The sequence below is a fragment of the Dermacentor silvarum genome, chromosome 8 (assembly GCF_013339745.2).
Source record: "Dermacentor silvarum isolate Dsil-2018 chromosome 8, BIME_Dsil_1.4, whole genome shotgun sequence".
In the NCBI taxonomy this organism is placed as follows: domain Eukaryota; kingdom Metazoa; phylum Arthropoda; class Arachnida; order Ixodida; family Ixodidae; genus Dermacentor; species Dermacentor silvarum.
Window position 1 is genome coordinate 10689431 of NC_051161.1, and position 22678 is coordinate 10712108.

The 22678-nt window shown below is 43.8% G+C and overlaps 1 protein-coding gene across 2 annotated transcripts; it reads left to right on the forward strand.

The window, feature by feature from the left end:
- Positions 1-1170: 1170 nt before the first annotated feature.
- LOC119460619 (multidrug resistance protein MdtG-like) lies at positions 1171-15703 on the forward strand. Of its 2 annotated transcripts, XM_037721646.2 has the most exons (13): positions 1176-2185; positions 3653-3748; positions 4063-4136; positions 6976-7123; positions 7209-7277; positions 8251-8350; positions 10194-10363; positions 10457-10555; positions 11078-11166; positions 11959-12054; positions 13053-13127; positions 13949-14042; positions 14367-15703. In XM_037721646.2, the coding sequence occupies exons 1-13, from the start codon at positions 1892-1894 to the stop codon at positions 14505-14507; spliced, it is 1545 nt and encodes a 514-aa protein (XP_037577574.1). In that variant the 5' UTR covers positions 1176-1891; the 3' UTR covers positions 14508-15703. The 2 variants fall into 2 exon arrangements, with proteins under 2 accessions (XP_049529049.1, XP_037577574.1); XM_049673092.1 differs by lacking the exon at positions 7209-7277 and having other exon boundaries at positions 1171-2185.
- The last annotated feature ends 6975 nt before the right edge of the window (positions 15704-22678 follow it).

Consider the following 22678-nt stretch of genomic DNA (forward strand, 5'->3'; position numbering starts at 1 on the left):
GCGGTCGATTTAGGCACCTCTGGCCTCCTTGAAACCCTTCGGGTTCAGCGAGAGCAGGGAGAAAGTAAACATGTCCGCAATAGAGATTTGTAAGAGGCGATTGGAAGATTGGTGGAAGAAAAGTAGGGAAAAAGGGAAGCGTACAAAAACAACGTTCCCAAAAGGGGTGTAGAAAGTTTGGTGAGTGTAATTCTTTTTTTAAAAGATAGGTAGGACATTACGCAATATAATAACAAGAGCTTGGTGTCGCAACCTCGCCGCCCCGTTCCAAAGGGGACGCTCCTATCATCCATCTATCCACCCATCCAAAACAAAGAGCTTGAATCATGACATGTGCCGACACCCCGTTTCAAAGGCATGCCCATATCACCCCTCGACCATCATCCACTAAAACCAGGTTTGAATCTTTACTCAAGATCACTTGGGAGTATTGGGAGTCTTTAATGCTGTGAGAGGAGTCAGGGTTCGCAAGTGTTGTTCGCAATCATTTAATTAAGGTAATAAAAGAGTCAATAAAGAAATATTTTTTTCTTTCGTTTTTTTCGTTTGCTTTTCTTCTTTTTAGATGCTCGCTTTCGTCATTCATAATCATTTAAGTAGATCTCTAGGATCAATAGGAATAAGTCCTATGTCGTTGTAGTAGCGTTTGTCGTGTGGCTATATTACATGAAATTTGTGAAATATGTAGCACCTCTCTCCTATTATAAACGCGACAGCAGTATGAGGCTTAAAAACGCGTCTGCAAGTGTAACGCGTATTTTCAGGTCACCTACTGAACAAAAGTGCCCATGTTCCACCGCACCGAGGCTTGTGACGCTTGCCTGATCACTCCGCCTCTCCAGCTGTGGAGACGTATTTATACTGAGGGCCATGACCGGTTTAAGTGAAAAAGTCCACCGAACGCGGCGCCGAGGCAAAAAACGGTCTCTTGACGCGTTCCTCGCTGAAATGCACCGTATAAGATGGGAGTAAATGTGGCGCCGTGTCACCTTGCGGTGTCTCTTCTCTTTCCTGCTTTGCAAATGCGCTCTGTTTGAGCCTTGCATTTACCATTCGCCTTGGTCGCACGTCAAGTGCCGCTGTAGAAGAATTTGATGCAAGCCATAGGAGATGCTTACATCTATTTTCATACAGATGACTACGGAAAGTATACTAGAGAAACAGCTGCTTTGCTGGTATTATCTGTTGAGTTCACCTCGTGTCATCTTTATTAATTATTAAACAATTTGTTCTTTGGAGAGGTCGGCAATTACGAATTCATTTACATCAATTCATGCATCACATACCACACACAAATGTTTGGGGACGACAGTTCAATCATGCTTGCAGAAATGTTCTGAATACTCTCAGTGTCATTTACAATATCAAGTTCTGCAAATAACAGCGTCGTAATGAAAAGCCACGGTCATTGACCCTTCTTTCAGTGTCATCCGTCATTCAACTATATCTGTGCCTTGCCGATCACACAGCGACTGCACCCACTGTGTCGACACGGGCTTCCTGCCTCGACACGCCAGCCTTGCATTCGAATCCTTCCACAACCGTCTGCTGCAGCAAGCGACAAAACCACACGTTTCCGCTCTCGCAAGTTGATTCCATATACGCAGCTGCGGCGCAGGCTGTTTAGACGCTGTCGGGCATACGTCGCGGCGCCAAAACAATCGCGCGAAGCCTTATTCACCAGCGGACAGCTACGAAACGTGAGCGCTGTTTGTGGCGTTAGTTCCCTCTTCTATCATTATAGGTCTATAATGGTCTATTATAGGTCTGATGGTGCTATCCAACCGAAAAAAGAAGGCAGATGCGTCTGTGCCATACGCTTCCACACTCCTTAAGGCTCTAAACAGACATTCGTCCTCGAGTGTAACCGTTTATCTGCACTGCGTTGGAAATGCCGGACGCCCAGTGTTTAGGTTCCAGTGGACAGCCCATATCCTACGCCCCGATCGTGGTTGATTCCGACGACAGAGAACCTGCAGCGATCATCAAGGATGAGACGACGGAAGCGGATAAATTGTCCCAAAGCTTCGATGTAGTGGACTTCAATACCACATACTCGCCGGTTCCCAAGAAGAAGCGCATTCTGGAAAGGCACAAGAGGAAAATTTGTCTCCTTCCGATGATCCACACTCAGTTCTGGGTGGCTGCAGCGTATTCACTTCTGGCGCCACTTTTTCCAGCTGTGGTGAGGTTTCAGTTTCTGCATGGCACCGCTGATAAAAATGTTCGCGCGCGGTGAACGTAACGAAATTAACCTGCACATACGTATCGCATGGCCTATTGAGCAACTGCTTTAATGCTGGTAATGGATTAACGCGAAAAAGACAATGACAAAGGCTCGCTAAATCATAATGTTAATATAAAATAGAACAAGAGAAAAAAAAAGAACAGAAATTGCGCTTCCCTCAATTAGTGTCGCGATAGTCTCACGTACAAGCGCTTGTTGTGTCGAAACCGTATATACGTAAAGGCATCTTAGATGGCAGTGTTTTATCTAGGTCGCGTGCTTCTAGACTGACGTGGTTGAGGCTGAGAAATTCTGAGGTTTCCCTTTCCAGCTTGTCATGTAACCAGGCACACGCAGGTAAACTTGCTATGACAGTTGGGCGTATCTTTAGCGGATTAGAAATACGACAACCCCATTGCACAATTTTCACCGGCGTTGAGAATAGAATAAATGCGCTGTGGTGACAAAGGTGGGCGCCTGCAACAGATGTGGAAGCCGAATACGATTTCCGTTCTTGTTGCTGCTCGTGCTCGCCCCATTTGACCACTGACCGAACCGCTGCCGTGACGCTGCAGATAACAGCGTGAACACTACGCGATATTCCGCTGCGTTGGCAGCTTCGCTGTTTACTCCTGTAGGAGCATAATTATAATTCATGCCTCTCATATACTTTTATTGGCAATTAGTGCAAGAATGTCGGTTAGGCAACCGACATTCTAAGCACCAACCCTATAATTAAGATTAGAAGTAGGCAAAGCGTATAAATGAATTCGCATTCTCATATCTTTTCTTCTTAACTACGAATACAAGAGTTCTCCAAAAATAAATCTCAACACTTTTACGTGTGACGCAGCAATAAACGAAAATGCAGTGCGGGACTTTAGATGTCGAACTTTGTTTGCCTGCACCGGAATTCGGGATAATGAAACTTTTTTCAAAGGTTCAGCTACACTCGACGTGTTTTTCTGAAAGGCAATATTCTTTACATTTACATACTGAACAAAGTGGTCATTTTGGCGAGTTGAAACTTCAGTCATGTTGACGATCAGCGCGCTACGCAGAACAAGGGACATAAAACCGAGAAGGTAACGAGGACACAATGCTGTCTTCCAACTAAATTTTATTAAACAACACTATGTTAGGTCCGTTTTTGTTATTTATTTTTTGTTTTCGTTTTCCCCTTATATGAACCTGCTGTTGTACAATAAAATTTAGTTGGAAGAAAGCACTGTGCATTCGTTACCTTCTCGGATTTTATTCATTTTCACCGCGTAGTACGCTGATCACCATCACTACTACATATTCAATTGTTCCGATACATTTCTCTTTATCAGCTCAGCAGTACAACATTTCTGAAAACCGGATACACTATCTCAATACAAAAGTGAATGTTATACTTGCATTTTCTTTCCTTGCCATTTTTAGGCTGTTTCGAGGGGTCTTGAGGCCTGGGAATACGGATTTGTGTTCTCTTTGGGAAAGATAACCACATTAATAGGATCAGCATGGGCAAAAAATCTGGTAAGTCGGAATCCTTACAATAAAAAAAAGTGCTTTTGGGAGCATATCATTGCCAGCTTATATTAAAAAGTACGCTAAACCACTTTATATTTATCTTGATGATCACTCATTTTAACTACATTCATTAGTTGTGCTGGTTAATCAACTTGTAAAACTTTTTATCAAGCTTATATTCTTTAGTAGTGCTGCTTGATTACCTTGTTAAACTTTTGATCAAACTTAACTCAAGCTTTCAAAGTTGTGTTATCCTGAAAAGGACTCAGACATATCAGCCGTCACGCCATGCTTTCCGGATTTGTTGTCTGTTTCTTCAGATACAGCAGACATCTCCAAAATGTGTATTTCTCATTGGACAAGTGGGATACTTCCTGGCAAACGCTGTATATGGGTAAGTAACCGTATTGCGAACAACCTGTTCGAGAGGCGCAGTAAAATGATCAAGCTCGTCTCAAAACATCTGTGCAGACTGAATTTGCATGTCTTGAGCGAATGTCTCCAAATTTTTCATATAAATCATGGACGCCTGAAAGATAAATTTCAAGCAAGTACAGAGATAACAAAAATTATATGGAACAAGTTGTACATAGAATGTGTCGCAGCAATCATGCATCATGTTCAAAAATAAGCGAAGTTTTCTATGCGGCGAGGCTAACTGTGAGTTGATAAAACAGCCTGAAAAAGTGTTCAGGATTCTTTGTGTGGTTCATAATTAATTAGTATATAATTATTCATTAACGGGTGTTTAATTATTACATTTCCGGTAGATTCAACCTCCCTATCTTTCCGTCTATTCCTCCTTCCTCCTTGCAGTATACATGTAAACACTACATTATTGAACACACTTAAAAACATCAATTTTAATTGTTTGCGACGCGCTTTCTCTTGCCAAAATATTTTCGGCGCTTAAAATAAAGCCCACGAAGTAATAAAGAAAGCCGATCCGGCTTACCGCTTTCACTCCGCAGCAGTGCTACTCGCAGACGAGCTGCGAACGAACTATTTTCGCCATATAATTGACCGTTTCGGTCATAAATACGAGATGTCGCTTTTCTTCGACGTGGCTGCTGCGTGTATGTTGTGACTCGGGGTCGGGGACGAGAGACTGAGTCTTGAAGCAGGCGAAGAGGAGACGAAAGCTTTATACAATATGTACAAATATGTACAGATATAGCAGAAATAGCAGGTAATTGCTGGTAATAGCTGCCCTAAGCTGGTGATAGCTGGTCCAAGCAGTCATAGCGCACCAGACCGACGGGGTGGCCGGTGGCGACTCTGGCTTAACAATGGGCCGGTTCTTCCTTAAATCCCCTTGGCGGCGGCTCGACGCCAAGGGTCCCGTCTTGGCGTCTCGACGCCAAGACGGGACGGTTGCTGACGTCGCCCGCGCCGTATTGTGTCGTCGCGTCCCCTTGGCGACTCGTCGGGAGGGCCCAGGCGGGGCGGCTGCTGACGCACCCCTGTCGTATTGTGTCGTCGCGTCCCCTTGGCGACTCGTCGACAGGACCCAGAGGGACGGGAGGCGATGATGGCAGGTGCTATGGCACAACAATGTGGAGGTTTGAGTTGGCCTCAGGCGCAAGAGCAAGAATGTGCGCTGTGACTTCGGTAGCTACGCTTTGGCAGGCTCTTGAAGTCGTCGCCAACGGTCCTGCGCTCAGAGGCGAGGGTCGTCGCTAGCAAGAATTTGGCCGCCATACCAAGACAAACATTTTGTGAAAGCGATGCAACCGAGCGCGCTTACTTCCTTGCCAATGTGTTTGAGAGCACATGCGTGCCTTCAACACCTTGTGTTTCCGGAAAGATCTGCTATAGCCCGCAAGAAAGCTTCGCGCCTTCTCACATTTTTAAGAGACACAGAAGTGCTCGACAGATGGTGAATACGCCAGTGACAATGAAAGAGAGACTCATGCTGAGAAATTGCCGGCCTCGATCGCCAGACTAAGCCTGGCTGTAGCTACAACACACCACCGCCACCACACACCACGGGTGCTATTCAGGGCATTGTCGAATTCTGCCATATTGTCAAATTCACCATCCTGTCAGCTCTGATTGGCGCAGAGGGCAGCTACGGCCTCTCTGATTGACTCAAAATACCGCCATTACAAAATTTGACGGCGTCCAGGATAGCATCCTGCAAGCGGGAATCCGGTTGGCTTTTTTACCGCAAAATCTGTTTGACTTCCATTTTATAACATAATGAAAACGACGTCATGGCCCTACAAGGCAGTGCAAAGCCTTTCCGCTTCAGGCCACACGAGTAGTCATTTGTGATCCATTAGCCCCATTCACGGAAAGTGAATGGTGTTGTCGACTTTCGCTACACTTCATCTCACTTCGGCAGCAAAGCTCGGGCGTTATCTTGGCGGTCTCTTTGAGATTGATTTTAAATATTGGGACATGAAGGCCAAGCTTAAGTAACACAGTAAGTTGCTACCGGAGCCGCCAGGAGCTCGGCTCCGGTAGCAACGTCAGATGTTCAACACCTGCTTTGGCTGTGCGCTGGAAAGCGGGCGATCTGACTTAAGATATCAAGAAAGGCTGGATTGAAGACATATGTACCTAAAAACCACACCCGTTGGGTGACGGACCATGCGTTTGCAGAAATATTGCTGCAGTTCCTGCATGACGCAGAGTTACAAGCTTTTATTTGATTTTCTTTTATGCCCCATATGCCTTCCGGCAAATGTTCCCCAAATAAAAACATGTTTAAGTAATATAACATATTAACAAGGACATAAAAATACTAGGGCTTCTATTACTTCCAGGTCTTTTTTATTAGCTTTTTGAGCGGCCACAGAGTATTACCTCTAGTGACTAACAAAATGCACAACAATGACAAAAGTTCCAAAGTTATATCTTTTCCCGCTTATATAAAATAGCTATAGAACGATCATTGCAAAGCTAAATATCATTTGGAGACCTTAAGCTTATGCGTTCGTCAAGTAGAATAGAAACTAAACTGAGTTCGAGGACTGCAGAAGCAACAAATTGCAGTCCTCTGAATAGGGTGAGCAAATTCTGGCACGCCTACTGCGGGACCACAAAGGGCGGCACGTCGTTAGACTCGAATTTTCCCTGCTTAAAAATATAAACTAACGCCCCATTCATTCATGTCGATTAAATATTGAAAAGATACTGCTTTCCAAAGTACATATACCAAGAAAAAATACTAATAAAATTGAAGCGAGCAATCCATGTTACCTTGTTTCTTTCTTTGTCACCCATAGCGCTTTGTACTGGATTCCTGGAGACTACATGATGTTAGGCGTGGCTCTGTTCGGAGGTGCATTAGGTGGATTGAGCGAATCTCTTTACTGCGTCGCTAGTTATGCAACAGCCACTGTTTTACTGGCCGACCACCTTGGCTTTGCTGTCGTGAGTTCATTTACTCAAAGCTGCTTCTTGCGACGTGAGGATTTCGCAATACTCATCCCCTGCTCTCGCTGTCTTAATTTTCCAGGCTGGGATGCAAGTCCTGTGGGGATCAGGCGGAGCAACGGGTGCCGTACTTGGTGGTGCAATTGCTGATGTATGAACTGTTTACTTATTGTTGGCGTTGATGCCACCACTGTTGCTGTTGCTTTCTCACGGTATGGGTGTTCGTTAATTTTTGTTCTCAAATACGGGTACATAACTGTGGAAGGAAAAAAGAAAGCAAAACAAAGAATAACAACGAACGCTGCACACAGTAACACAAGTCACAAGCAACACAAGTATAGTGCCACTCAGGCACCAGCCACTGAATGCATGGTCTAGAATTTGGGACAGTCATCCATAACGTGGGGAGGAGTCCACACAAGTCGAGGCAACATCTGCGCCTGTAATTTGCACCTGCTAGTCCTTTCCACAATGAAAAAAATTCAAGTACATGTGCGGCTCAACCAGATTTATTAGTTTGCTTCTGATAATTACGTAACATCTTTTTTTTTCTTCTGTAATGTTTTTTGTAGGTCTTGGCAGTAAATGAAATAACTAAAGTCATTGTTGCAGTATATCTATGAAACGGGCCTGCATGCTTATATTTAGATCCATTATGGCGTTATGCCGCGTGGCAACCCAAGCTAAAACAAAAGAAAATAACTAAAGTGATGTGCTGATGAGCGAAGGCAGCGTTCCATTGATATTGTGTATCTCACGACTCCCTTGTCACGGCGTCAAGATGCATGCCCCTGTTTTTTCTCTTTCTTGATTTTTGTCTTCCTCTCCAGCACTAGACAACGAGTGTATCGTCGACACCAGTGTTTCTCAGAAAAACTATGAGACACCGGTCCCCCCCCCCCCCCCCCTCAACGAGATACTCTATTTTTCAATTATGTGTTTCGTAGGTGTTAATGTCATGGATTCTGCGCTTATAATTTTTTTACCATCGCCCCATTCACCTGGAGTAGCATGCTAGGTGTGTCGCTGGGGGAATCTGTCCACCTTTCATTAAAGCGAATCTTTAACCTTTTCCAATTAATTACTACAATCCAATCAGCTTTCGCGTTACTTTTCTCTCGTAGGTCTGGGGATATCCGGCGGCATTCTTCGTGACGTCATCGTTGTTTATGCTGTCCTGTCCTTTCATTGCGACGTCACGAATCTTCCGAAGAAACCGAAAACGTGAGACTGGACGTTCATTTTTCGGATACTAATTCGTATTTATGTATATATAAGAGAAAGGCGGGAGAAACGGGACAGTTTTCACGTTTGAATTGCTTACCTAGTTTGTTTGTTACGTAGATGCAAGCTGAGTTGCTCTAGACTTACACTGTTACATTCCGCTACAATAACAATAAAGCTCTGTCTCCGACGGCGTTCGAGAAGCTTTGGAAAAAACATACAAACAACAACTTGTGACCCGCTCCATCCTTTCTATTGGTAGGAAAAATGGCTGGAAAATGGCACACTATACATATGGCCCTAAAATCTGTCTACTCGACCTAATGCGCGGCCAGGTCGACACTGAATACGGTCAAGGACCTCCTTCATTGGTTCCCCCAGCCACGTATGGCTTTGGTAGCTTTGGCACGATGTCCTTGCTTCGTACGGCACATTAGTTCGGAAGAGCAGGAAAGAAGAATATCACTGTTTCTCCTCTTCCTTTCATAACTTTCACAACTGCATTTTTGCCATCACTGCTCTTGATCTTGTCCTTGAAGAAGATGACTAATATCTTGTTTAATAATCACATAAGCGAAAGCGTAAAAACAAATATATTTTTTTAAACTTCACCGTGGCAAAGTATGCTGCTGACAGACTGCGGCTTGTTGTCAGGGGGTCATCGGTTTCTTCCGACGTCAAAGAATAAACTTGTCACTCGATGTGCTAGCTATCTCTTGAACATACCTTTCTTTCCGGCGCATTTCATAGCTTTAATTCCTGGGCAGTTTGTTTGTCCTGCAGTATGCGTGTTTGCTTGTCGTAATTGTGCTTTAAGAAGGATTTAGCTGCAAGGTATAAACGTGCAAGAATAATTAGCTGGTATTGAGAGTAAGCCCGCGATCAAAATTATGACAAAAACATGCCTCGATGTTACAGGAGGTTGGTGTAGCATCCCACTATCTCTATAGTGATGTCGCATTCTTCCCAAGGGCATAGGAGAGAGCAATATAACTTTTCACGAGGAAAAGTCGCGCATTAGGGATAAACGCACGGTGACAGAATACACTTCAAAAATGCGCGTTCTGAAGATTTTTTAATCGGAAACCTAGGCCCTGCTTTGTTTTTCTTTTTTTGGATCCAGAATTGCAACAGCAGAATCGATAGCTAGGTACTTTTAGCAGCCGAAAGCGATTTTCGTTCACACGCAGTCCTGTGCGACGAAGCGGCCACAAACTAGGATGGACATTTTTGTACCCGCCGTGGTTGCTTAGTGGCTGTGGTGTTTGGCTGCTAAGCACGATGTCGCGGGATCAAATCCCGGCCACAGAAGCCGCATTTCTATGAGGCCGAAATGCGAAAGCACCTGTGTAGTTCGATTTAGGTGCACCTTAAAGAACCCCAGGTGGTCCAAATTATTCCGGAGTCCCCCACTACGGCGTGCCTCACAATCAGATCGTGGTTTTGACACGTAAAACCCCATGATTTAATTTACTTTTTTATTTTAATTTGATGTGCAAGGGTGCTAATAATTCTGGCAGGCTTTTTCAACTACGTAGCTCAAGTCGTGTTAAATTATTTGAACTGTTTCACACATCCAACCGTCCTATTCCTCCCACCCCACCCCTGTATAGAATTTATTTATGGATTTATTTATTGCATTTCTGAAGCACTCACCGAAATTAAATCGAGCAAGTATTGTGAGAGCATATTATAATTAATCTAGTATACTCCTTCAGTTCACAGCAATTTCAGTTTCAGATGCTCTGTTTCTTTCGTGTCAGTTTTACGGCCCCCCTTTTCATTTCTCTACAAAACTAGCGCTCATCCCTTTCACTGAAGTGTTCTTTTTATTTTTTCACAGCTGCCGTTGGAGATCCACACGTAAATGGCGAGAATACTGGCGGGGAAACCGATATGAAGCATTATTGGCTGCTTCGCGATGCTAGGTTTATTTCTTATTTGTTCAACTTATTCCTCAATGGTCTAATATTTGGATTCATCGAACCAACATTAGAACCTTATCTAAATCAGGTACGTCAAATATATGTCTTTCTTTTTTAAGTAACACGCTCACATGGCTTTCCGTGCTTTCAAGTACTAACAGTAACTTTCTTTTTCCTGCAGTTTCACAACAGTAGTTCAGGCATTGGCAGCGTATTCAGCGTATACGCCCTTACTTTTTGCGTTGCTTCTGCTATATGTGGTTTTATCTGCCACTGTAAGGTAAGCACGGCCCCGTCATCCCATGTGTTTATATTTTAAACCCCTCTGTCAGTTATCAAAGCAAACAAGATGTCAAATAACATATTCGGTGTTACACACAAGCTCGCCCAAACAAGCAGCGGATACCCTAATAGGCTCTTGCGCGCCTGAAACTAAGGTCGAAATGTTTGATGTATTGTCGCCGGCATATAGCTTTGTCATGTTCTCGCCGACGTCGTTCTGTACTCCAGCTATGCTCCAAATAGTTTAGCTATCTTGACTCTGTTTAATTGAACTGCACAGGCATGAGCGAAGTTAGCTCGTTTAAATTACGATGTATCGATGCCCAGAGCTCGACACTCCAGCACAAGAAATTCAGCTAAAGTTAAAGTGGATGCTATGTAGAGCCATTGACAGACAGTACAAAAACAGGAAGTGAACGCAAGCTTAGGTTCTTCAGCAGTTAAGTTCATAATCATTAGAATGCGTAGTTGAGCAGGCTTTGAATGACCCTGTCTGCCTGTGCTTTTCTTTTTTCCTTAGGCCGAGATCCGTTTCCTGCCACTGGTCCATGTGTTTAACATAACGGGCTTCATCATGATAGGCCCAGCGCCATTCCTGCCATTTGAACCGTGAGAAAAGCTTTTTATGAGAGCGAAATTTGCTAAGCATGGCGTGAGCCTCAATCAAAATTAGCTGTCCCATAAGATCTTCCGATAATTATATTGCCAATAGGAACAACAAAGAAAACAGGAGAGGTAAACGCGTCAAATTGAAATAACTAGACGGTCAGTCACCCCCCCCCCCCCCCATTCCATGCAAGTACAATATAAATCAATAAATAAAATGTCTGCATCGAATGCGACCTCACCTTATGAGATTTATAAGCCGCCAGCAATGCGATTACCACACTCGACTTCACAGTTCTAAGTTTCAGAGTTCATGGCTTCCTTTTCATCCAGCAGTGTGGATTAAACTTATTTGCCCGTATCCAATGCCCTTACGCTTCAAATTGGTGATTTAGTAGGAATCGCCCCGCGATATGCTAGCCCCCTGGTTAGCTGAGATTGTACAGTGACGGACCCAAAAAGGCGTCGGTCCCGGGTTCAATCCCCGGACCAGGACAAACTTTTCTTCAACTGCGAAGCTTTTTGTGTGAGAAATTCGCATGGACTTTCTTCTTTTTATTTTCTTGTAGCTTCGTGTGGCTGCCAGGTGGAGGAAAATGTTCACTTTCATGAAGCTTCCTACAATTTGCGGATTACCGCAGGACTAATTTGTCTATAAGGCAAGCGGACAGGTGCTCCGGGCCTGTGGAGTTCCGCTATCTGGTTTCTGTGTCTGGTGTATAGGATTTATGGTTTTATTCTTCAGTGTGTATCTCGTTTTCTATGATTGCCTGACATTTCTATCTTGTATTACAGCACCATGAGCCTCATTTACGTCTCCCAAGCACTACTGGGTGCAGGAGTCGCATCGATGCACGCGCTTTCATATTCAAGTGCAATCAAACGCGCAATGTGAGTTGATTCTCATTTTAAAAAATATTACGAGCAACTCTGTTGATTTTGTGCTTAACTACACGGTGAGTGGTGTTGGCGCGTACAGTAAAAGACTCATTTTGTCTCAAGAAAAAAAAGATGCTCCAAATGCATTTTTTTTTTCTATTTGCTACATCGGCGTTCCTCGCTGTCGTTTTAAATGGCTCTGATCTTCGGGGAGTTTTACAAGAAAGCAAAGCAGTGACAGTAGTGGAATGTTAAAACTAATTGGCAAAGGAGAATTTTGTGTTATAGATAACTGGTTAGCGTTTTATTCGCAGCAGTAGCTGCTGTTGATAATAAAACTATGTAGGTCAATGTGGAAAAGGCACTTTTCTCAATATTATCGTAACCGTTTGGTCAATTCTAAAGTTTAACCTTGAGTATTTTATAAGCTTTCAAGAAACGAATTTTACATGCGCATATCAAGTCTAGCTTGACGTGAAATGTACTGTAAGCAACTGAATTAAACTCTGGCGTTTCACGTGCCAGAACCACGATCTGATTATCAGGCATGCCGAAGGGGGAGTCTGCGGATCAATTTGGTCAGCTGGAGTTCTTCACGTGCACTTAAATCTAAGTACACGAGCGCTTTTGCATTTCGCCACTTTCTAAACGCGGTCGCCATGGCCACAATCAAAACCTCGATATCGAGCTAGGCAGTGAGATGTCATTCATGCACAGCCACTAAGCTACCATGGCGGGTGTGAAGTGTACCTTTCCCGAGGTATACTTGTACCCCGTAACTCAAGCGAGCACACCGTTAACCGAAGTGTGCTGGATCACAACTCAACCACGCTTGCGTCTGAAAGAAACACACCGATTAATCAGCACTATTCACAACATAGTGATCTGCTGGAACATGATAAGGCGTACGCAAACTGCTGTGGTAGATGATAATACGAGACAGTGACTACTATCACAAGAATAAAAAACTGTGATGATGCATGATCTTTTCTTACACTTTTTCTTCGCAGCGCTAAAGGTTACAAAGAAGACATTGACACAAGTAGCTTCGTGTGTGGTGCAATATTTGCGGCATACGTCGTTGGGTAAGTTCGTGTTAGCCCGAAGAAACCAGAAAAAGTGTTTTTTTTTTCTAACATCGGCATATAATTCTTCACGAGTATGTTTAAGCTAGCCTCAATTATAATATGAATAGAGAAATGAATGCCTCTTCCTTTTCGTTGTTGTTACAGACAGATATTTTGTGTGACCTGAGGTTGACAGTTAAGCGAGTCACTCAGACTGAATCAAAACAACTCTACAAGAAAAATTCAACTCAAGCTCCATCGCAACGCCTGTGTATAAAATTTATTAGCTCACTGTAGCTAATATTTATATAAGAACCTGATTGTAAGCAAATCCATGATAATATGACATGTCAGTTTAGTCGCAACCACATGAATAAAACAGACGAAGAAGAAACACAGAAGCAGGCACATGCCAGCAACAACAGCAACAGCATGCAACCTCTCCTTCTCTTCAGCTTGATATATTCTTGCTGAACCTTTCCATACGCAGTCTTATAATTTCGCGTTTTTCACAGTGTTTTTACGGAATATGAAGCATACAGACAATGAAGCCAGAGAAAACATATGAGAAATTACCTGGTTATGAACAGTGAAAATTGAGCTAGTCTGTGTGATACTCTTCTAGCTCATATACTTCAGTGATTCTGAATTCCCCTCTCTGTAGCTAAAGAAAAACGCCTTGTTATGATGCTCAGGCTGTCGCGTAAAACGCGCCATGAGTGCGTGGAATATCAATACGAATGTTCAGTTTTACTTCAGCAACGCAAGGAACAGTGTGTTTTAGTACTCCTTCACGAAAATTCAGTATGCATAAACTGATTTTCTGTTCCTCTTATCAGGGCAACTCTGAGTCCACCTATCAGTGGCTATGTCGTTGAAGCGTTGGGATTCCGAGCCGGCTCCATGATAATTTTCGGAGCGCTGGTTGCTTGGGTAAGTGTAATTAGAGAAATTAAATGGGAAATATGTACCATATTTATTCTTTCTAATTGTCTACATAATAAAAATTTATCAAATATGCGTGATTGCCTTTCTTGGTCTTAACTAAGAGGATTTGTACACATCAAGAGCATCTCCAGACATGCAATTCTGACCAGCAGCTTTTGCAAAGCTAGATCCGTCTGCAGCAACACTCATTCTCCTCCCAGATACTCAGATCAGTCAATTGAAATATATGTTGTAGGTCAATCATATCATATCCCCGTTGTAATGACCATGTTTTTATTGTGAATGATTCGTGAATTTCTTTTATTCCAGATGCCAGCACTGCTGCTGCTGCCAAAAGAATTCAAGGATTGCACACTGACCTCGCTGGCCCGTATCGGACTGGCCAGAACACATAAAATACGATATGTCGCTGCTAAGAAATATTTGTCATTGGTAAATAGACCGAACTGAGAAAAACGCTTCATTTTATAACTGCAGAAAAAGAACAATACCATAATCAGCTCTAGCAGAAATTTGACGATTGTATGTGTTCTTATTTGATAGAAAAGTTAACGCTATATGGCAATAGTTTGCCAATAAACAGCGAGGAGTGGCAAAAATACGCATGCTACTTATTCCTGCTTGGAGCAAGTCAACCATCTTAATGTCCACGAATTTATATTAAGGCAAGCGGTTGCTAAATATAGTATGCAGATATTTTCCCAATATTTCTTCTTTCTTTCTTGAGAATGAAAATCTTTTTGAGGTTTCCCTGTTAGGGATTCTATTGCACGCGCAAGCTCCGCAACACGAAACAAACACACGCAAATAAGTCCACAGAATGGGTAGTACTGCAGACCTAATGTTTATAATAATGTAAAATGGAAATATACTCGAGTTAAAATAGCCACACACCCACACAGAAAACATTTAAAGGCACCCCGAGCTGGCAGTAGGAGCGAAATAAATAAATAAAAACCTTGCACTCGGCCGCGCAACGCTTGAAACAGCGAAGCTGGGCGATCGTAGCCCAACATTTTCCGGAAGTGCGTGGGAACTTTTCATCTTATTACTCATGATGCTAATTTATTTTCGTGCGTCTCGGACTTACGGCCGTCACTGCGCGTTCCATAGCGCAGCTTGCAACACCTGACACCGCGTTCCAGGAGACCCGTTCCGTGAATGCGTCTCTCTCTCTCTCTCTCTCTCGCTCTCATAGCGCGCAAAACCTCTTCACCTCGCAGGACACGAGCGTGCGAACGGGCCAGCTGTGGATGAAGACGACGACGCTCGAACGCAATCATATGGTTCACATAAATGCATGTTTAGAACGCGTGAAATTACATCGTGTTTTTGCTGTTTTTGTCTGGGGATCCACGTGGGAAAGAACTAAACGAACAAGTATTTTTAGACGTGTCCGCCTAGGAGGAGTTGGTCTGTCACATCTGTATCTTAGACAGCTGGTGAATCGTTTTATGTTGTTTCGCAATGCTACTGACCCCTTTTTACGAACTATGTGCCAAGTGAGGTTAGGTAGACATCTGCCAAACTTAGTTGTGTGGTCAGAATGTATGCCAGGTAGCATTTCTGGGTATATGAGAGAAGTGTACCTTTCGTGTCGTATTTTACAAAATCATTTCTCCCTCGAATACCTCTGTGGCGTGTCTCAGGAAAAAAACTGTACAAAGACGTGTGTGATGTATTTCTTCCCACTCCGCTGTAGAGAACCCAATACAATGATGGTCCAGGTCTCGCAGGTTAAGACATCTTAAAAGGGTAAAAAACATGCCTTTTAGGGGAGGTGTCAAAAGCTTTCTTCTTCACACTGCATACTAATACGCTAAAAGTAAATACATATATGGAAGAGAAAGGAATGTTCGTACTTTGGGGCACTCACTGTTTTATTTGTAGGAAACCTGAGACAAGTGAACACGTTTTTCTAGATTGTTGCGGAGGTTACTTCTTTTGGGACATTCTTCAAAGAACTTTAAAAAAGGCTTACCAATAGATAGCTACGGCATTAGATTTTTACTGGTCAATAACGAAGAAGGCATTCCATTCGACATGATAATGCTCCTGGGCCTACATAGTATTTGGTTGTCAAGAATGGCTGATCGTCGTGCAGATCTTGACGCGAGGCCAATAAGGAGTTACTTTCGCGAATCTGTAAGCAGAATGGTTCAAGTGTATAAACTTCAAGAACCCGAACCAGACTGGCTTCCTAGGTTAGAAGGCTGATGTACATGTCCCGAGTTTTGATTGTTTCCCTTTTCAGCCCTTGATGGGCTGGTATGATTGTACACTGTATTTCTGTGTGAATTGAATAATGGCAATAAAGAAAGAAAGAAAAGGCCGTATAGCCTAGTGCTTACGACGCTCGCCTTGAGACCGGGAGTATGCGTGTTCGAATCCCGTCTCGGCATGAACGTTTATTTTCTTTTCATTTCTTGATAGTTTATTGATACGAACCACGAACCACAAATCACGGCTGCCTTAAACTGTTTCGCTGTTAAAAACAATCTAGGATGAAAGTGCATTGAAAGCAAGAACATATCCAACGGTAAAAAAAAAACTTGTTTCTTGCAAACACAGAATTCGAGCAAGCTTTCGAACAGCTAACCGAAGCGTTAATTCCACTTGCACAATTCCCCCGTCATCTTATAGAACCTCCGCTACCGATCGCCATCATTCACCTGCCTTTCAGCGTCTGTTCCGGCAAAATTTGAGACAAGATCCTTCAGCGATCCAAACCAGTGGCAAAGGTCAATCGCCCCCTGTCTTTTAAGCTATCGTCGCATTTTAAGCAAATAAAGTGTTTGGTTGGTGCCCTTCTGCTGTTATGGAGCTTCGACGTGGCGGAAATGGCGCGACTACATGGAGAGAATGTAGTTTTTCAGCAAGCGTGGGGACCCGGCCTCCCCTCCATTTTTAAATGCGAAGCATTTCTTGGTTAACATTTGCCACTTTGACAGTATCTATCTATCTATCTATCTATCTATCTATCTATCTATCTATCTATCTATCTATCTATCTATCTATCTATCTATCTATCTAGCCGCCTACGTCTTGGTGCTCTTATGGTCGTATCGTTAACTTGATATTTACCAAAATTGGCGTAGTATGACAAGAGTGTATGACGAACATAAATGATAGGTCATGACATGAACATCATTACATGTGTGTCATGTAGGTCATGAAACAGCCGCCTACGTCTTGGTGCTCTCATGGGTAAAAAAAAAACATAGTGGCAAAGAATCGAGAATTAATTATGGTAACGGGTGCAAGTATATGGTTAAGATAGTAACGATAATGATAGTAGAATACAATAATGACTCAATAATGAACGTTATTCAGCAAAAAATGACGACTCACAGAAGATTTACACTCAAAAGAGAAGAAAAAAGGATTTACACTCAAGAACCACTGTAATGGTTTCGGATGTGGGCACTAAGTGAAAGAAATACTAAAGGATTATGGTAGAAGTCATAGTCATGAGCATGACTCAGCAAAAATGACAATGACTGAAAGAAAAAAAGATTAACACACCAAATCCGCTGAAATGGGTTCGGACATAAATGATAGGTCATGACATGCGTGTCATGTAGGTCATGAAACAGCCGCCAACGTCATTGGGCTCTCAGGGTCGTTTCGTTAACTTTCTAGGCTCCCCGCACACTGCTTCGCATAACATCGATTCCCACAGGGCGTGGGATCTGCCTGTCTTTTCTTTTTCTACTGCATTGTCTTCCTTTTTTTTTTTCATTCTTCCTATCTATCCGGACAGACTCGTCAGCACACCAAAATAACAGTAGGATGCCGGTGCTGTTACTGCATGCACACATAACGCCGTCAAGCGGTGTCGTCGTTACATCGTGCTAAGTTTCTTGTTTTGATCGAGCTGCAATGAAATGTTAACGAAAATGTGCAGCATGCCAAGTGGCATGATGATGGACGCGACAATGTGGACGCGACGCTCAACCAGCTCAAAAGTTGTGACTGAGATAAAACACCTAGCACGCTACGCAATATTGGAGTGATACTTGCATTGATTGGGTTCGTTTCAGTTTACTTGATCGAAGACACGACAAAGCTAGCAGCGAAAACCGCTAAGAAGGAAGTTCGTGTTGACCTCCACTAAAGGTGAGCATCAAGCACTCAGGCAACGACTCGGGTACACCAGGCCCATTTCAACGACACAGAAATTATGAAACACCTCTTACTGCTTAGTCCACGCAAATTATCAGCGCGTCCATTGCGGCTCTAACGCGTGCGGCTTTTAGCTTTCAAATCTCGACGCTCTTTTCTTGTTTGTATTTTACTTGCCGCAGATGGCGTGCGGCTTGAATCAGAGTTACGCCTTCGCTAATCTGGGCCCGAATTTTGCAATGTTAAATTTCATTTCACGCGGCGCACCTAGTTGCTGATCGGCAGCGTCCGAGCCACGTACCAGACAATGATGAACAGCTAAAAAATAAACGAAAATCAAAATGGGTTGTTTAAACTTATAGCCCCTCAGTCACTTTCTGCAGTTAAAATCTAAAGTTCTAGATTAAAATGCAATATTTATATCGGACGATTATGTATTCACAAATGCGATTCGCGTAAGGATTTCTGTAAAAATGTCTTAAGCGGCGCGACCTTATCTCGGCGATCGAATGAAGGAGCGAAACTGTGCTTTATTTTCACCCAGAACTATCGTTGGCCGACGCTGCAGTCACTGCACGCCTGTTCGGCTTGGAAACCTAAGCTGCGCAGAGCCGCACACTTTCCCACGCGTTCCAAGTGTAACTCTGGTTACGTTCTGGTCGCTCTCCGAGCACAGCGCTGTCTCCAACCATGCACGCCGGTTATCGTGTCTTGTATCAGACGCGAAAGGCCGCGAGACACGACGTCTATGTTTTGTCTCGTTTATACCGTGCAGCATTGTAGAGGCGAAAATTTGCGTCCACTTATGTTTCTGGAACGTCCGAAACTGTTTGCAAAAACAAATTAATAAATAAATAGTAACGATGTGTTATTCACCCATTATTATTATGTTCCTAGAAGTCTGTGATCGACTATAATTGAAGCCGTTACTAGTGAACAGATTCGTGGCTGACGTACGTGCGTCTTAATAACCCAGCGCCAGCTTCGGATTTCAGAACACTGCACAGATTTAGTGGAAAGTAGTGCAGGCGGTCGAACTTCGTTCGGCGTCTGTCATTTCACCACGGACTTTGTCAAGTGCGACTCGCAGCGGGCATGCTATGCCGCACAGAACCCGCGGCAGCACGCACGTGACTGCGCTTTTTTTTTCTTTTTTTTTTATCGACTGGTTGATCTGTCACGTCCCACCACGAAAGCTTACGTCTAGCGCATCGCCTTTCGACTTTGAACGCTTGAAGATCGTTTTGAAGAGGCGCTTAGCTGCACTTCGTGGATACTTGCAGAAGCACTGATCGTCCCCTAACCTGCTTGCCTCAAGTCGACCGGAAATATGGAAGGCAAGTATTGGAATTTGCGAGTTATCGTCGTCTCCATTTGATCGTAAACCCTTTTTGTCCGTGCTCGGAAAAAAAGGCCGTGCCTCAGAAAGGACAGCACGGTTTCGCGTTGTGGCCTCACTAATTACGTTTTATGTTGTTGAACAGCGGGGCACAATACAGGTGGGGACAAAATTTTGCGGGACTTGTGAGTGCGTGGCGAAGCGAGTGGCTGACAGCATTTTTGCGTCCCTGACGAACCTGGTATTGCGTAATGGCAGCACACATGCACGAGAAGACTCGCATGCGCAATGCAATGTCTCGACATCAGGTGCTTGCTTCAATCAGAGGGTGCAAAAATGCAGTTGGGCACGCGCTCGCAGATCCCGCGAGATTTAGTGCCTGTCTGTACACGTGTTGTGACCCACAGTACACAACGTGCGCGCCTCTTACGAGTCTGATCCTATGAAGCTGTCAACAGCAGTTGTAATTTTTCATTTGATATCGTCTGCAAGTTGCAGACGATAAGAGATCCACGATAGATCCCATGAGTTGTTGTAAACTGCAACAACTCATGGGATCTTGCAGGTGTGTGGCTGGGCGTATTGTGTGTGTGATAAAGTGCTCACACTGTTATGCAGTATTGTGCGCCACTTGCCAGAGTTATTGGATTGAGGAGCATTGGATCTGAGGAGTGACCTGCAAGAATGTATAATGTTGAACTAATTTGTATAATCCGGACTACGCGGTGATTATGAATACACTTTAGAATGCCAGCACGCAGTTAAGATATTACTTGTAAATTTGGACACTTATCGGCCTGGGAATCCCCACACCTATCAGAACTCTACAGCCGCTAAGCGACTGCAGTGGGACAGATGCATGCTGCTTTTAAGGAAGCACAGTTCTGCTGTTCACGCAGTTACCTTATGAAGGTTTGTGACCGCGCATTGCCAAATCACGTCACGGATAACCGGCAGTCATGTCACCCAACAACACCGAAATACGCCCGACACAAAATAAGGGTGCGACAGACTACCTGGTGACCGAACCATTTGGTGCCGCTGAGCCACGTGAATGCCGGTCAAAGTCGGCGGTTCGTTGCATCATGCGAAAGCACTTCAGCCTGCTGATACAGAGTACTTCCAATTTAACAAAATGTACAGACCGGTGATCCTCACTGGCGAAGCATGCATTTCGCGCCATTTGAACTGGTCTAGAAAATACCGAGTAGTGAGTATACTCCGTTGCAGACATCAGGCGCAACACTGTGGAAGCTGCGCAAGTAGTTCGGTGATGAAAGTGTATCACTCCGCGCGGTCCGTCCATGCTTCGCTGCGCGCCAACAGCGTTTGCTCGCGCGTCGTGGCAGCCAGTGGCGTAGCCAGAAATTTTGTTCGGGGGGGGCTCAGGTTGCAGCGCGGCCTCCTCCTTTTAGAATTTGTCGAGGGATCAAATGCATGAATAATAACTGCATTGTCAATTCCGTTGTATATTAGATGCTGCAAACGAATTATTGAACGCTATGCACTGTCCATTAAAATATGTATGTTGTCATAAAAGAATAAATTCATATGCCCCAAAAATTGTGGCACTAATATCTGATATCAATGCTTCCGCGTTTTTTTTTTGTCTAATTAATAAGTAAAGAAAACATCACATGAACTTTAGAACTATTGACCCTTTTCGGGGAGCAGTGTGTTTTAGAGAAACGAGATGGCGCTCACGGCGGCGCGCCATACCTCTCCTCAGCGACCGCGCACGAATACGAAACCATTACCGCTTCTACCTTGCTTCTGTGCGATCAGTTGTCGGAAATGCAACTGAGTTTTCGCTAACACACTGTGCTCCAATCATGCTAGATTGAATAATGTGGATTGAAGACGTGTGCAGTAGTTGGCTGCAAAAATAGTGACTGGCATGTTAAGGAATAGAATGAATCTGTGTGGCGAAGTTCGCGGACCGCTGCTGCAACTGTCCGAAAGTGTACCGGCACTTCGAGATGTACGGCTTTCCTCGAGGATACAGAAATTTGCTCATCCGCCAGCCTTGTATCGCTAACCTTCAAAGAAAGGGCTTCATCCCCATAACGTCGGCAAGAATGAGTACCACTCGTTAAACAATGACAAAGGGAGTAGCACCGCTTCCTGTCATATTAAGTTTCGCGCACGTTATCTATACACATCTGTCCAAATGGCAGGAAAACTTACGCCCACTTTATCGCCGACGTATCAAGAATAAGTGAATACTCACACTTGAATATATGTGCACTGTATACACGCAATAAATGACGGACTACACCTATAGCGCACTAATGGTCGAAGGTGAATGTTTCGTGGTGGTCCACAAGAGTAAACAAGTTACTAGCTGTAATATATATTTGCTACAAGGTATTACAATGTACAAAACCGCTACGTTTGAAGCCTTGTGCGCAGAAAGAACAAATCTATCGGATCCGGAACTGAGCACACCCGCGAGTGATTAGGCAGAAAATAATCAGATAGGAACTTCACTGAGTCAGAAACTGACAAGCCACTGCTTCAAAATATTTGCCTAATAAAGAACAAAGAGCAAAGCACACTAATCCTGACTGAATATATAATCGGACAGCTTGGAATTCATATTTAGCCCCGCTTTTAGAACAAGCACCATATACGCTGCTTATGCCATTATGTTGTCATATAAGCATTATGTTGCCTAACCTAATCAGCTCCGAAAGCGCTCTTGCATGTTCTCTGAAGCTGTGATCAAAGCTTCGTGTCGTCCATCTAGTCACCGTCCATGATATCTCCGAAAACAGATGTTTTCTAAGCCGCGCCGGCGTCATACACTTCCATTGTAAACAAGGAGGCAATGGAGGCAGTTGAGGCAAGCAATGGACGCGTCACCACGTGATCAAATATGGCAGCACCCACGGGATTGCCGCGAAAAGGGTCAATATCAGTTCGAAACCAGCAAAGCAGTGCATGCAGCTTATATGAAAAACGTAAAGGCCATGAAATGAATAAGTTGAGGACAAACATTTTGATGAATCTTTGTCATTCAATAACCTTGTTTACATTTTTCTACATATGCAACGGCCAGGAAGAAACCTCAATGACGCTATCCCTCGTTGCAATCGATAGCGCACTAGCAGCTGTAATTCGTCGTGTATTGTAATTACACCGAGATAATACTCGC